We start from the raw sequence: 14,279 nt of genomic DNA, 5'->3' as shown, positions 1-14,279 counted from the left end.
TTTCCATTCACTACTGAATTTGTATAGTAGATTTTAATGCATCCAGAGTTCATGATATGGTAATACTGTATTTGTTCAAAAAGTGGAAAATTGTAAGATTTTAGTAGAATCATTGATATGGAATATTCTATTCTGGAAGTCGTCTTTTCTTGTGAAATACCTCCGAACTTTCGTTAGCTTATAAAATCTGTAAGTGATTCTCAATTGAATCAGGCCCAGTACGGCAAAAAGGGTTTGTTGCTCATGAAGATGTTTTCTGTGATTTCTCTTATTTCCTAAACAAATGAACCTTTGTATTATGTTCTTTGAACTATATTGCAATTTTGATTATTAATTTGTAAATCACCCTTTGACCTTTCACCTTTATGCAGAGAGGTCAATTCACTGGTCAGGACTCTTTGGCTGTTCGTCCCCGGGCACTCAAGGTAACCAACTCAATCTTCTTGATTTTGTTAAAATCCCTTTCAAACACTATTTACTTCTTAGCAGATCAACATCGCTGAATGTGATCATACTTGTTGGAAGCTATAGTGACATGTAAAGTTTGCACAAATCACATTTTACATGTTAATTGTCATGGAATTATTATAGCAGCTCGTAAGATGATTTCAGATATCTTGTTTTATATTATATACCCTTTGTGGATTTCCTTTGGAAAGAAGTATAGGAACTTTCAATATCAGCTTTTTGTCAACTATGTATTTTTTTTATCATTCACAGACCCATCATTGTTTATTGGGGTTTTTGTCTCACCTGCATAGCAGAGTGAGACTATAGGCGCCGCTTTTCCGACGGCGGCGGCGTTAACATCAAATCTTAACCTGAGGTTAAGTTTTTGAAATGACATCGTAACTTAGAAAGTATATGGACCTAGTTCATGAAACTTGGCCATAAGGTTAATCAAGTATTACTGAACATCCTATTAGAGTTTCATGTCACATGACCAAGGTCAAAGGTCATTTAGGGTCAATGAACTTAGACCATGTTGGAGGAATCAACATCAAAATCTTAACCTGAGGTTAAGTTTTTGAAATGACGTCATAACTTAGAAAGTATATGGACCTAGTTCATGAAACTTGGACATAAGGTTAATCAAGTATCACTGAACATCCTGCATGAGTTTTATGTCACATGACCAAGGTCAAAGGTCATTTAGGGTCAACGAACTTTGGCCGAATTGGGGGTATCTGTTGAATTACCATCATAACTTTGAAAGTTTATGGATCTGATTCATGAAACTTGGACATTAGAGTAATCAAGTATCACTGAACATCCTGTGCGCATTTCAGGTCACATGACCAAGGTCAAAGGTCAATGAACATTGGCCGAATTGGGTGTATCTGTTGAATTACCATCATAACTTTGAAATTTTATGGATCTGATTCATGAAACTTGGACATAAGAGTAATCAAGTATCACTGAACATCCTGTGCGAGTTTCAGGTCACATGATCAAGGTCAAAGGTCATGTAAGGTCAATGAACTTTGGCCATGTTGGGGTTTTATGTTGAATAACCATCATATCTCTGTAAGTTTATTGGTCTAGTTCTTAAAAAGTGGACATAATAGTAACCATGTATCACTGAACATCTTGTGCGAGTTAGAGTAGTTTTCAAAGTCAGCACTGCTGCTATATGGAACTGCGTGATGCAGGTGAGACGGCCAGAGGCATTCCACTTGTTATGTATTGAAAGTGGAAAATCTTTTCAATTCAATTCAATGAAGCTGTATCTGTATTTCTGTGATGCATTTCTTTGTAATAAATATACATGTTATTGTATTTTTAATGCTATCAAATTGCAATATGGAATGTGATTTAAAAGAAGATTTTATTTTTATATTTGTAATTTTAGTTTTACAGTATAGAACACATCATGGTATGAAATAAAATTTCTTTTTATATTTGTCTTGTAGTCGCTACCACCTTGTTGTGCCATGGCATACGAAGCCGCTATGCATGACGGACCTCGCCAGGATGAAACTTGTGGGCCTCTCAAAACCAAAGTCTTTAGCAAGAGTCTTGCCATCGTCAGTACGCAGATACATCACCTTGTTTGACTACGACCAACAAACTCTTTGGACGCCAGCGTACAAGGTATAAATGTGCAGATGAATATTAAGGGAATAATATTTTATTGTAATAACCATGTATCTAGTACCCATCTCCAAATTCTGGATTAATATCCTGCCTCGTTTAGGACTTCTGTCCTTTTTGGAAAGGGCAAGGGGCATTTGATTTTCTAGCTTTCAAGCTATTTATACATTAGAACATACAGGTATGATTTCAAAGTGAATAATGTTTTAAAGTTCTTTTTACGATTTATCTAGTACCCATCTCAAAATGATGGATTAATATTGTGCAGGGCGCGACCAACCCGCTTGCCCGGGGCAAGTGAAAATGATGTGCGGGCAAGCACTTCTCAAAGTCAATTGCCCGGTCGGGCAAGTGGTTGTTGCATCTTTTTTTCTGTACCGTACCTCGTTTTTCCATAAATCATCCAAAATCCACACTCAAAATCATGAATAAGCCTTAAAAAATAGCGAGTAGCGCAGTTTCAAATTCCGAAATTGTGTTATTTTTTCTGTACCACGTGTTTCCATACACATGGTACCAGGTATGAAAAAAATCAACGCAATGGCCGGGAAACAGTTGAATGTAGTATAGGGGTCCATTATGACTACCACCATGTGCAATTTCTAATGCACATTTTCCCCCTTCCGATATCACAATTCTGTGATAAAATAATTAGAATTACACAGGAAATAAATCACGGAGTCTAGTAACCTCGTATTGGTGAGTTGTCATTCGGCTTTGCTTTTCAAAACGGCCTATTAACATCCAAAAGAACTTGCCGTATTTGTTAATTATAACTTAAAATTCAATTGTTTCCCTTTTTGAGGGGATGAGGTAAATATCAGACAATAAATCATCAAACAAAGCTCCATCTATTTTACAAGGCCGGCGGGAGGCTCACACACGTGCGCATACTAGCTAGCCAGTCTGAGCTCTGTCTCTCTGCCAGAGCTCTGGGGGACAATTCGCTCAGTAAAGGCCTCAGTGATGGTGATTTTCTGTTTCAGACAGAGTTTACATTTCGGGTATATTATTCAAAACTTCCAATAAAGTTTGATGATTTCTTCATTGTCATGTATATTTAAGTTATTAATGAATACATTCTCACCGAATTTAGACTCCCCCATAGAGAAATGCAATTTTCGTAGAAGTCTGCGTTTTCAAATCACTTCAGGAAAAGTTAGGGTATGTGGGCCTTTATTACGTGGCCGAGTACAGGTTATTGTACTGGAATAGGCGAAGTAGAAATTAGATATTGAATTCATTTATATCAAAGTTCAACTCACAGTCACACCCACACAAACACACACACACCCAAGATTCTAAGCATAGTGAAAAAAATTACTTAAAAATCATACAATATTAAACAATGTTAGTAATAATTCATTAATAAGTGAACAGGTATTCCTCAAAATAGAAAAAAAAGTAGCATGTGAAAACATGTAGATAAAAATTATTGACCGAGTGCAACATCATAAAATGATGAAGAAAAGACTTGATGGTTTCCAACTAATTAAGAGCTGAAAAATAAAGAGCTGAACATTTTTCACTGGCTTTCTTTATAGTTTCCAACTACGGTAAATGAAAGCAATTCTAATGAAATATGGTAAGCAGGTAGCCATTTCGTGGATTTAAAGATGCAAAATATGAAACATTAGCAACTTTTGTTGAAGGGTTTTTTAAAACTTTTTTTTTCTCCAAAATAAATAAGACTCAGTTGCTACGTTGCTGAAAATATCCTTTTCAATGTGTGTTCTTATACTGGACATGATTCTCAATTGTTATTTTGTATACCTTAATAAAAATAAGAGTAGTGCCGTCATAATGAAAAAATTATTTTAAAAATTGGGCAAGCAGTTTTTTCTAACCGGCAAGCAAATTTTTTCATCACTTGCCCAACAGGGCAAGTGACAGAAATTTTTTTTGTAGAGGCCTGTATGTGTGTTTTTGAGGACTTTTTTTAAGGGAGGAGATTGAATTTGTTATCTTGCTTTCAGCTATTGAATATATTTTAGAAATTACATATGGGGGAATAATGCTTCATCATTCTTTTAACTAAGTATCCAGTATCAGTCTCCAATTTTAAAGATTACTAATCTGCCTTTTTTTCTTAGGGCTGTCGAATTTTGAATGGGGGCATTTCTGTTTTCTTGCTTTCAAGGTATCTGAATACATCACAACATATAACTTGGTAATGGTACATGTACAACTAAAAAATGTTTTAACTGCTAACTCAAAGTTGTTTTATAAATATAATTTGCAGTAATGGTGGGTTGTAATTAAATATTTCTGAAATATACATTATTATTTGGAGTTCTGGGGCCCGTCTTACAAAGAGTTGCGATTGATCCGATCAATTGCAACTGTTGAAAGCCAGCAACGTCAACATTTAAAATACAAAAAAAGTGATGTATTTCCATGTACTTGAGATTGATCGAATCAATCCTAACTCATTATAAGATGGGGCTCAGGAGTTTTCATCAGGGGAGCGTTTCATCAGTATTTTCATTTGACAAGTTGTCAGATCTGACATCTTTCCATGACTTTGATTGGCTGAGAGGCACTGTTCCTATGGAAACTCTCGGATAAACTCTCATGAAACGCCCCCCAGATATCTTTCTTTGAAACTGATTCCCCAATCTTTTTGATACAGGTAGTTAATTTCTTCGCTTGTATGTTTTTTCCTGTTCAGGGCAATGTTCTTGATTCCATTGTAAGTCGGAACAAGCACTTCCAGACGGACCAATGTTACCTTGCACATATACAGAGCACTCTACTACAGTTAGCTTCAAAAGCATTCCTATACTACCATTCCTACTGCCTGAACTCACCAAACTCACATCTAATTAACAGGTCAATATCCTTGCTTCTGAATCTTTATATGGTGATGTTAGTGATAATAAGGAAGATGATGATGTGGTGGTGGTGATGATGATGATGATGATAATGGTGGTGGTAATGATGATGATGATGAGGGTGCTGTTAATGATGATGGTGAAAGTGATGATGAGGAGGAGAAGGAGGATGATGTGGGGATGTGATATTGTAGTGTGTATTTTTAAAAGATTTATTTGATAGATTAGATTATAAGGCACCCTTAAATATTTAGCATGTTTTTACTGGATATAAATCAACGTAAAGATCCATTACAATGAAATTTACAACGGTGCTCTTGATTTTTTTATACAGTACTTCAAGTGCAGACAGCACTTTACGCCAGAACAGCTCACCTGCGAGGGTTAATTCTGCATCATTTCTTTCAAAGCTTGGTCTTGTGGATGGAGATTGCAAAATTGTAGAGGTAAGTACATGGGTTTTGTTTCTTGTCTCTTTCAGGGCAAGAGTTTATTAATTACATAATATTCTTCAAATTGGCAATGATAACTCTTAACCCCCTTATTACTGCACCATAATATATTGAAATGTAGTCATACGTCAAGGGAGAATGTGTGGGAATTGACTTTTGTTGTTAAATATCAATTGCAAACTTTCAGTTTTGAAATTTGATACTAATTTGAGGTGTTCAATACTTACTTAATTTTTAGAATCCCTGAAATCGTATGAAAAATATCATTAATTGTAACCTGTATTTGGAATGATTAATATATTCATGTATATTCCATACTGTTTAGATGCTGAATCAAATATCATTATATAGCCTACAATATCGATTGATTGCCATAGTTCTCTCTCACCGCTCTATCATTTCCTTAATTCCTTCCCATCTCTCTCTCTCTCTCTTCCTTTCTCCCTCATACCTTGTTCTGTCTGCTAGTAACCTATCTGAAACTAATATCTGATTATTTTTGTTTGTTTTGAAAACCGCCAGTACTGGGTGGAACTAATAAAGCGGCAGCAGTTAGATGAGATCATGCATCAACAGGGCTATACAGAAATACCCTCGCCTAGTATACGACTGGATCATCGGGTCTGTAGCCGGTACCAGATGTAGTTCAAACGGTACCGCTCTTTGATGGTATGTAATGTGCTATACCCTCACCTCGTATATGACAAGATCACCAAGTCTATAGAAGGTACCATTTGTATTTCAAAGGTGATCACTGATGGCTTGTACCATTATATACCCTCTGCTAGTGTATGACTGGATCATCAGATGTGTAGGAGGTACCCAATATATATAGTTTGAAGGGTACCAGTGTCTAATGATATGTACCACAATATACCTTCATCTACTATACAAATTCATCATTACATTATTATGAGATAAACGTTTAAGGCTGGGTCGTCACGAGTTCAGGGTCCCGTCTTGCAAACAGTTATGATTGATCCAACCACAACTATGGAAAGCCAGCAATGTCATCATCTAAAAGCATGTTAGTTCCACATGCGGCACTTCCACTCTTCCGGAAATCCAGGAATTTCCGGGAAGTTTTGCTATTTTCCAAGATCATTTTGGAAAGTGAGAAATTCCGGGAAGTTATCATTTCCAAGAATAATATTAATTTCTGAATATTATGTCAAATGTCAAAATTTTTGCTTGCTCGCAATTCTTTTGCCGATATACGTCTTTGGTCATATTTCGTCCCTCAAAATGTTTGGCTCATTATGGCACTGGGCCCTATATTTCATCTTTTTCATGTATAGAAGATGAGTATAACATCTTGTGAAAGACTTGAGAACATTTGTAAAATTCCAAGAACTTTCAGAGTAGATTCCAGGAGGTTTTGTTTTGAATAGTGAAAGCACTGTCTACATGTTTTCTAGATATGTTGTATATTCATACATTATTAGTTTTCAGGACATTGTGCAAATTTTTGTGGGAAAAATTATGATAATGCTGGCTTTCCATATAGTTGAGGTTCATCGGATCAATCTTAGCTAATTCTAAGACGGGGATCAGATATATTGTACCATTATGTACCATCTGTTGGCACTGCTATGTATGGTCATATACACTTAAATTGTGTTTTAATACTTGGCCATTTTAAATTGACATTTCAGTCTAACCTTGTATTCATTTTTGTGTGTTTGAATCCCAAGTATAGTCCTGTCTATGGCCTCTGGGACTGATTACATCATAACCAAATATGAGGTGTTTGATAATATAAATATACATGGCATGATATTCCAATAATTGAAATTTGTCAACTCTAAGCCCAGTATTCAGAAGTCAGGTTTAACTTAGACCATGGTCTAACTCTGTGCTAAAATTATGGAAAGCCCAAAACATCAAAATTTTCCTTACATTGTGCGTTTTTTGTTTTACTGTGCTCTTTCCTAGCTTGTGAAGGGTGAAGAAAGCAGTCCTATTTATCCTTCCAAAACATTAGAATGATTTGAGAGAAAATCAGCTGATATTGCAATTATGGTGTTAGAGATTTATGTCAACTTTGGCTATCCATAGTTAAACCACAACTTTAAACCAGAGTTAAGATTAAACCCGTCTTCAGAATACGGGCCTTAGCCTCTATTAAATATTGAATTAGATTGCCATTCAGGTTGTTATATGGGGATTTGGACTCAAATTCATCAAAGGAAATGTTTTGTTACTCTCTGCACGACTTGTACTGACCACAAATATTGCATATACACGTGTATGTGCTGATTTTCCCAGGTATAGCAGACCAAAATCATTTGATGTATAGGGAGAAGGGGGGGGGGTGTGGTGGCTTAATTTCTTCCAAAGATTAATTGCATACTTCTTGCCTTGTCTAGCAATGATTGTTCAAACTTTCAATCTTACATTGATGTGTTTCACAATTCTTCCTAGGGCCTGTAACACAAAGCTTTATGATTGATTATAGGGCAGATTTTCATGATTGATTGCATTGATCATTGCATGCAATTGATCGTATAAATCAAGTTTACAATCAATCTAAGTTTTGTGGAATGGGGCCCGGGTATTGCATTTAAGTTGATTATATCACATGTGCTATAATCTATGTGACTGTATATGTTATATTTTTTATGTTTTGTACTTTGAGTGAGGGATTTTTTCACAAAAATATATATTTTCTTAAACACCCTGTCACCGATCAAATTCTAATGCCTTTGTTCACTTCATATCATTTCTTGATCTTGATATTTAAATATTTTGATATTATACAACGTTATAAACTCTTATTTTCTTGCCCAATGAAAGGAGAGCGTACAAATGTATATTTAAATCTTTACCAGCTGAAGGAATATTCACAGTGGTTAAATTTCCCCAAATTTTCATTTTTATCATCCACAAAGTCATTATTTTCTTTTGAATCAAAGATTAATCTCCTTGTAATACTGGCTGATCTGAGAAATACTATTCATGGGGGTGTTTCACAAAGATTTTTTTCAGTGTGACTTAAGGCCACCGCACACCTTTCGACTGTTCGCGATCCGATTTTGGAACAAATCACATTTTGCTCATTTTCTGAAAATGTGAATGGAACATATCATTTTATTTGAGGTTTAAATTAATTGAAAGAATACTAATATAATCATTTTGAAAGATTGCAAGTCTTTATTTCTGAGTTAAGGCCAAATTAGTTTCCAATCGTAGCGAATCGTGCGACTGCTATGACGTCATTACGACTTGATATTAGATTCGCTTTTATTCTAAGAAGGATGATAGCATAGTCACAGATTTGAAGATAGGTATTCGTAGGATGATTTAGAACATTACACAGTAAGATATTCCAAGTCTCAATATTAGCATCAAATTGTTCTACATTTTTTTCTGAAATCGGGTCGCAGACCAATCGTAAGGTAGCGTCGCCTTTAGAGTCGCATTGGAGTTCCCAATTGGAGTTCAGGATGAGAGGGTTCACTGCATTGGTCAAACCATGCTTAGAGGGCACGCTACTAGATTGCACGTTATACTGCCCAGGGAGTGGAGGATGTGCACACATTGGTGGTTTTGAAACCCACGGTTGAGTCCATGGTTTATGCAGATTTCCTGTATATTACGCTTAATTTACCGCATATTAAAAAAATGTCCAATGGTGATGCACGCTTTTCTCACAGTGTGCCAAATTGACAACTGTTGCCGTGGTTATCCATGCTACTTTATTCATGAGTCCACTGTTTTAAGAGTGGACTCGTTAATCGAACACGTCATTCCAATGTAAAGTGCTATATAAAAACGGATTATCATTATTATTATGTCATGTTCACATTTGTATTTAAAGAGAAATTCCAGTAGTTGCAGTAAACACTGATTTTATGAGAAAGTCTGTGAAACAAGGCTTAATTGTCAGTATATCATCGAGGATCTAGATCTGGTACAGTTACATAAACTGAACTTTGTGAAATCTTGAAATCTACACTGAAAAATGTTCACACTGAAGATCACCAACACAGATAAGCGCACGTGGGACAGTGTAATAATTAATTATTGCTTTGAATGTCGGGCCCGACGCTTGACCCGAATCTTGTGCTTATTTCCTGATTTCTCAGCAATTACACAATTTCTTCCAGAATCCTTTGGCACATATGTTTTATTTATACAAACAGACACTTTGGTGGTCATTTTATTAGATTCTGTACGAACTCATTTTGATATCGTTAGAGACTTTTAGGAGTAGTGAACGAGAACGTCGTAGCAGTCCTCTGATCGCTCGAGTCAATGTCGTCGTCTGCCCTCGTTCACTACAGATCGGATGACTTTAGATTTCACTCGACTTGTACGTGTACGTACGTCCACTTGAAACAGCGCGATAACCAGCGGGTCATGACAAGCTGCCCGACCCAGAAGATCTGGGCGTACCATCGCCTGGCGACCCGGTCGGGTGATGCGAAGGTGCAACTTGTGCACACTTGCCCTTTCACTTGCTTTGATTCCTTTTTACGCGAGTTAGGATATATATCGATATAAATTTTGGAGATCAGAAAGCAATTTCAAATATGATAAACATAATGCATCGTACAACTTACATTAGTTTTGTGAATAAGTCACTGAAAACTGTGTTTTAAAAGGGAAAGGTTGAAGTTCATGCTGAGCTTGAGCAGTTAAATGACGTCACTCACGTGCACGTCCACTATGATTTAGGAGAACCGCAAAATGGATGTGGCGAGGTTCTCGATTCTGATAGTGGACGTGTGTGAGGACCTGAGGCATATGGAACGCTAAAAAATGACGTCATCTCGTACCAGTTGACTATGTCGACGTGCATTTCTAAAAGTGCTCGTTACCAAAACTAGCATTTACCTTTAAGCAATTTTTGTGAAATACCCCCTGCTATTGTATTGCATTGCTATGCATTTTGTTTGACTATTATAAATTACTTCTGTAGCAGGTTTTTTTTTTTTTTAACATATGACTATACCAAACCTTGTCGCTTCAACTTATTAGTGCTAATCAAATTTGAGAAGTAAAATTAATCCCTCTGATGTATAAATGACATTTATTTAAATTTCATAATATATGAACCAGTATTGTAAATCTTATATAATCAATGGAAGTTCTCTTATTCATTGTGATATACATGTTATCTATTAATGTAAGTGTTGTCAATATGTCCTATTTCTGACACAGATTTAAATTAAGAATTATGTAAATTAATGAAATAATATGCTATTTATGAAATTATTATGTACTTCTTGGAATCTATCTGCATTGTACTTTGTATTAGCTGTTATTAAAGTATTGATTTTCTTGTATATGTGATATTTTGAATGTGCATTTAACTTACATCTCAGGTTTTGTATGACCAATTCTTTTTGCAATTGAAAATAATTTTCAGTTCTGGAAAGAGGAAAAATGAGTGGTAATAATAATGTTAAGAATGATATTAATTTATGATGCACACATACCCAATGTCTGACAATGCTATAGGGTAATTATATTGTGCACTTATCCTCCGTGTTAGGTGCTTAAGATGCTAATACTATCCCAGTAAAGCTAGGCTATTGATCGTCGTGTTTACAGTTTTTTTGAGGAGCTTCTTCATGCTGGAATTAAATTTTTCAATTTTCAAGTCAGTTTGGAATAAATTAAGTCCACTGAAAAGAATGCCTTTCATATGCCCTAATATAGGAAATACATTAACATAGACAAGAAATATTCTAACAGTTTGGGCCAGAGATTCATTAAAATATTAAAAAATGTTGGGAACCCGTTATATGATACATTCCTTTTTGGAGTAAGGGGGGGGGGGTGAATTTCTCTTCAGTTCAATATTCCATAAATATCACATATTTGTCCCAATCATTTGGATTAATTTCAACCATTTACTATGACATACATATTGTAAACTTTAGGGGGTATCTGTTTGATATAAAATTCATTAACATGCCCCCCCCCCCAAAAAAAAAGGTACTTGCACTGCACACAAAAATGAGACCAAACATCAAAGCTGTTATGAGTGATCTATCCAAACTGTTCGACATTTCTTTTAAGCATTCATGTATTAATATATGTACATGCTTATTTGCTCCAATGGAAAATCTGTGCGTTAAACTAAACATAAAACAAAACCTTCATAACTAAATAAACTTAATCCTCATCTTAACATTATTCTGAACTAAAAACTATATTACAATCCTAACTCTTGCCCTATAACTGCTGAGATAATAATACCGAAGCAAATGTTGTGTTACCAAAAAGAATGGGGTTGGACATACAAAATGTTTGATTATTGTATGGAATTGCTCTCAAACTATTCTGACCTTTCCTGGTACCCAAGCTTTGTTCAATTTAGAAGTTATACAAAAATAAAATTTAATAATAGGTGGCACCTACTATGGTCATGACAGGTCATCTGTGTTGGTTTAAAATACTGTTACAAAATGTTAAGCTTTTGATTATTGTATGTTTCTTAACCTGTATGTCAAGTTATGTAATAACTACCCAAGATTTATACATTTACTTGAGTATTGAATTTACATTTTGAAGGTTCTGTATACTTTCACTTAATACATGTCATCTGTGAGCTGTTAAAACCTTGTATCTTAGAATTGAAAAAAAAGATAAGAGCTTTGTCTGAGCCGAGATACTTGACTTTGACCGCCCACTGACGAGGTGCATTGCCAAGGAGAGATTATAACATTTTTGTCTTTCATAAAAGATTTTGTGTTGAGTTGTATGTAATAATAAAGATACATGTATATTCCATTTGTATGCCATTGTTTTGTTGATCCTGCCAGTGCTATATAAAACTATATCTGTAAGGAGTTGAATTGATTGAAGAGGTTGCAATATTTTGATGTCGAAGGTCACACAAATTATTCTCTCATTCTCGCAATGATTTTTATGCATGAATATTCAAGATGTACACACATGTAGGTCAAGGGTCATAAGGAATGGGAATTGTGTTATAATGACTAAAATGACGGCACAAAATGACACTATGCACATTTTTTCTTGATATACTGTAGATACTTGTCAATTATCAATTATGCGCAAATTATCTTTACAGAGCAGTGGATGAATGTAGATATTGTTAAAACATCAACCATAAACAGCTTTGACATAATTGGAATAGTACTAAATAGCCACAAACAGTAATACCCACAGAAATTTGTTTTTCATGATGCACGTGCCAATGTTCATTATGTTGAGAGACATGAAGTTCGAACATTTTTTTTCGTAAGACGTACATGTAGGACAAGTTGCAAATGAGAGTTGAATGTTTGCACAGATTGTAAAGGCACTGTCTCATCATTCTGTGCAAGCTTTGCATGTGAATTGCGGGTAACTATTTTTTGCTTCCCGCAGGTCGCCCGCATGGACAGTATCTCACATGCAGAAGTGCACGCAAGTCTGATTTGCATGCAGAAGAGTTTTGAAAATGCTCAAAACTTTGTTGCGGGCGAGTTGCGGGCAATCACCCGAAAGGCTTGCACGGAACAATGTGACAGGGTCTAAAAGCGTTTGTGAATAGCTAACTATTTGGCACAGATAATATTAAAACGATGTGATTTGTGATGGCATTATTGAAATGGGCACAAATTGAACTGTTTATAGATGAACTACATATATACACAGACTAATATTGTACATGTGTCATTTGTTTATTCATGTCATCATCAAATGTTCCAGTGCAATTCAAATTTAACTTAATTTACTTTTTGTTTTCATGAATAAAAAGTGAGATGATTTCTATATAGTGGTCTGTCTTTGGTGTATGTGTCTTTTTTAGTCTTTAAGTTTTTCATGACTGTCAACTGTAATATCTTGAGACAAAGTCGAAGAGGAATATGTTTTTAACAATAATCATTCTCTCGGGGTGTTTCATAAAGCTATTTGTAAGAGTGACTGGTGAACCTTTCTTGTGGTAAATGGTATGTACCAAAATGCTCAATGGAGATGGTTTAGCACGTAAGAAAGGTTCACTAGTCGTTCTTAACGTCGCTCTTAACTTATGAATAGCTTTATGAAACGGGGCCCCCAGCTGATGATGGAGTTCCTCAAGGGAATGGTTTACAACCAACTTTGCAATGTAGTTTGGAAACCGTAGTTTGGAAACCGTAGTTTCGAAACCATAGTTTCAATTCAGAGTCCAATAGTAAATTCTCACTTTTAATACTAACAGTGACTAAATTGACACTTGCGACAAATGTTACTACATTATCAAGTCCAAAGTTTAATAATGTTAATTTGAAAATATAAGCAACTGGCATATTTCTCCAGTAACCTCAGTAACAAGCGACAATAAAAGTCAAACAGCAACCTGTATTAACAAAAAAAATAGAATAAACAATCAATTTTCATTGTAAACTGAGGATTTTCTCTTTTATTATGGAAAGGAACAAACATGAAGGGTACGATGCCAATCACATCGTGAACATCTGCATTATTCTGTAGAAAATATTGCACTTTGATAATGCTGGAAAACATAACATGAAATGTACATGGTGGAAAAGTAGCGGAAATATGCTCTTGGCTTTACAACCATGTGAAAATCCCCAAAGTATACTGTCCAATATTTAAGTAAAATTGCCACTTAAGATCTCTGCACTGCAATTTTTTTCAAAGTAGGCAAGGGCCCATACAGAAGCAATACAGATCTTGTTGAAGTTATATCTCATTGGACCAGAAAAATCTGTTTGAATTGAAAAATTTGTCTTCGAAGATATTAATAACATGATTTGCATAAATTGCTTTGATCTGATACATCACATGGTTTACGCAGTTCACTATATACCAATTTTTCCCTTTAAATCTGGTAACTTCCCCTCAGAATGTTAAAGTGTTTCTTTTTTTTTTTAGAACAGCTTCTCATGCCAGATGTCAGAGCAGTGCGTATTTAAATATGAACAAAAAATCA

The 14,279-nt window shown here is 35.2% G+C and overlaps 1 protein-coding gene across 2 annotated transcripts in view; it reads left to right on the top strand.

The window, feature by feature from the left end:
* Positions 1–8,413, top strand: part of LOC121414127 (guanine nucleotide exchange protein smcr8a-like) — a 46,949-nt gene extending 38,536 nt beyond the window's left edge. For both annotated transcript variants that reach the window (XM_041607194.1, XM_041607195.1), the window contains exons 16-20: positions 372–425; positions 1,914–2,094; positions 4,766–4,926; positions 5,263–5,374; positions 5,903–8,413. In XM_041607194.1, the coding sequence (XP_041463128.1) occupies positions 372–425; positions 1,914–2,094; positions 4,766–4,926; positions 5,263–5,374; positions 5,903–6,025 (631 nt within the window). In that variant the 3' untranslated portion in view covers positions 6,026–8,413. The remainder of the gene's footprint in view (positions 1–371; positions 426–1,913; positions 2,095–4,765; positions 4,927–5,262; positions 5,375–5,902) is intronic.
* The last annotated feature ends 5,866 nt before the right edge of the window (positions 8,414–14,279 follow it).

Source organism: Lytechinus variegatus, chromosome 4, assembly GCF_018143015.1.
Source record: "Lytechinus variegatus isolate NC3 chromosome 4, Lvar_3.0, whole genome shotgun sequence".
In the NCBI taxonomy this organism is placed as follows: Eukaryota; Metazoa; Echinodermata; class Echinoidea; order Temnopleuroida; family Toxopneustidae; genus Lytechinus; species Lytechinus variegatus.
The sequence above is the reverse complement of the archived record's forward strand: the minus strand, read 5'-3'. Positions and strand labels throughout refer to the sequence as shown.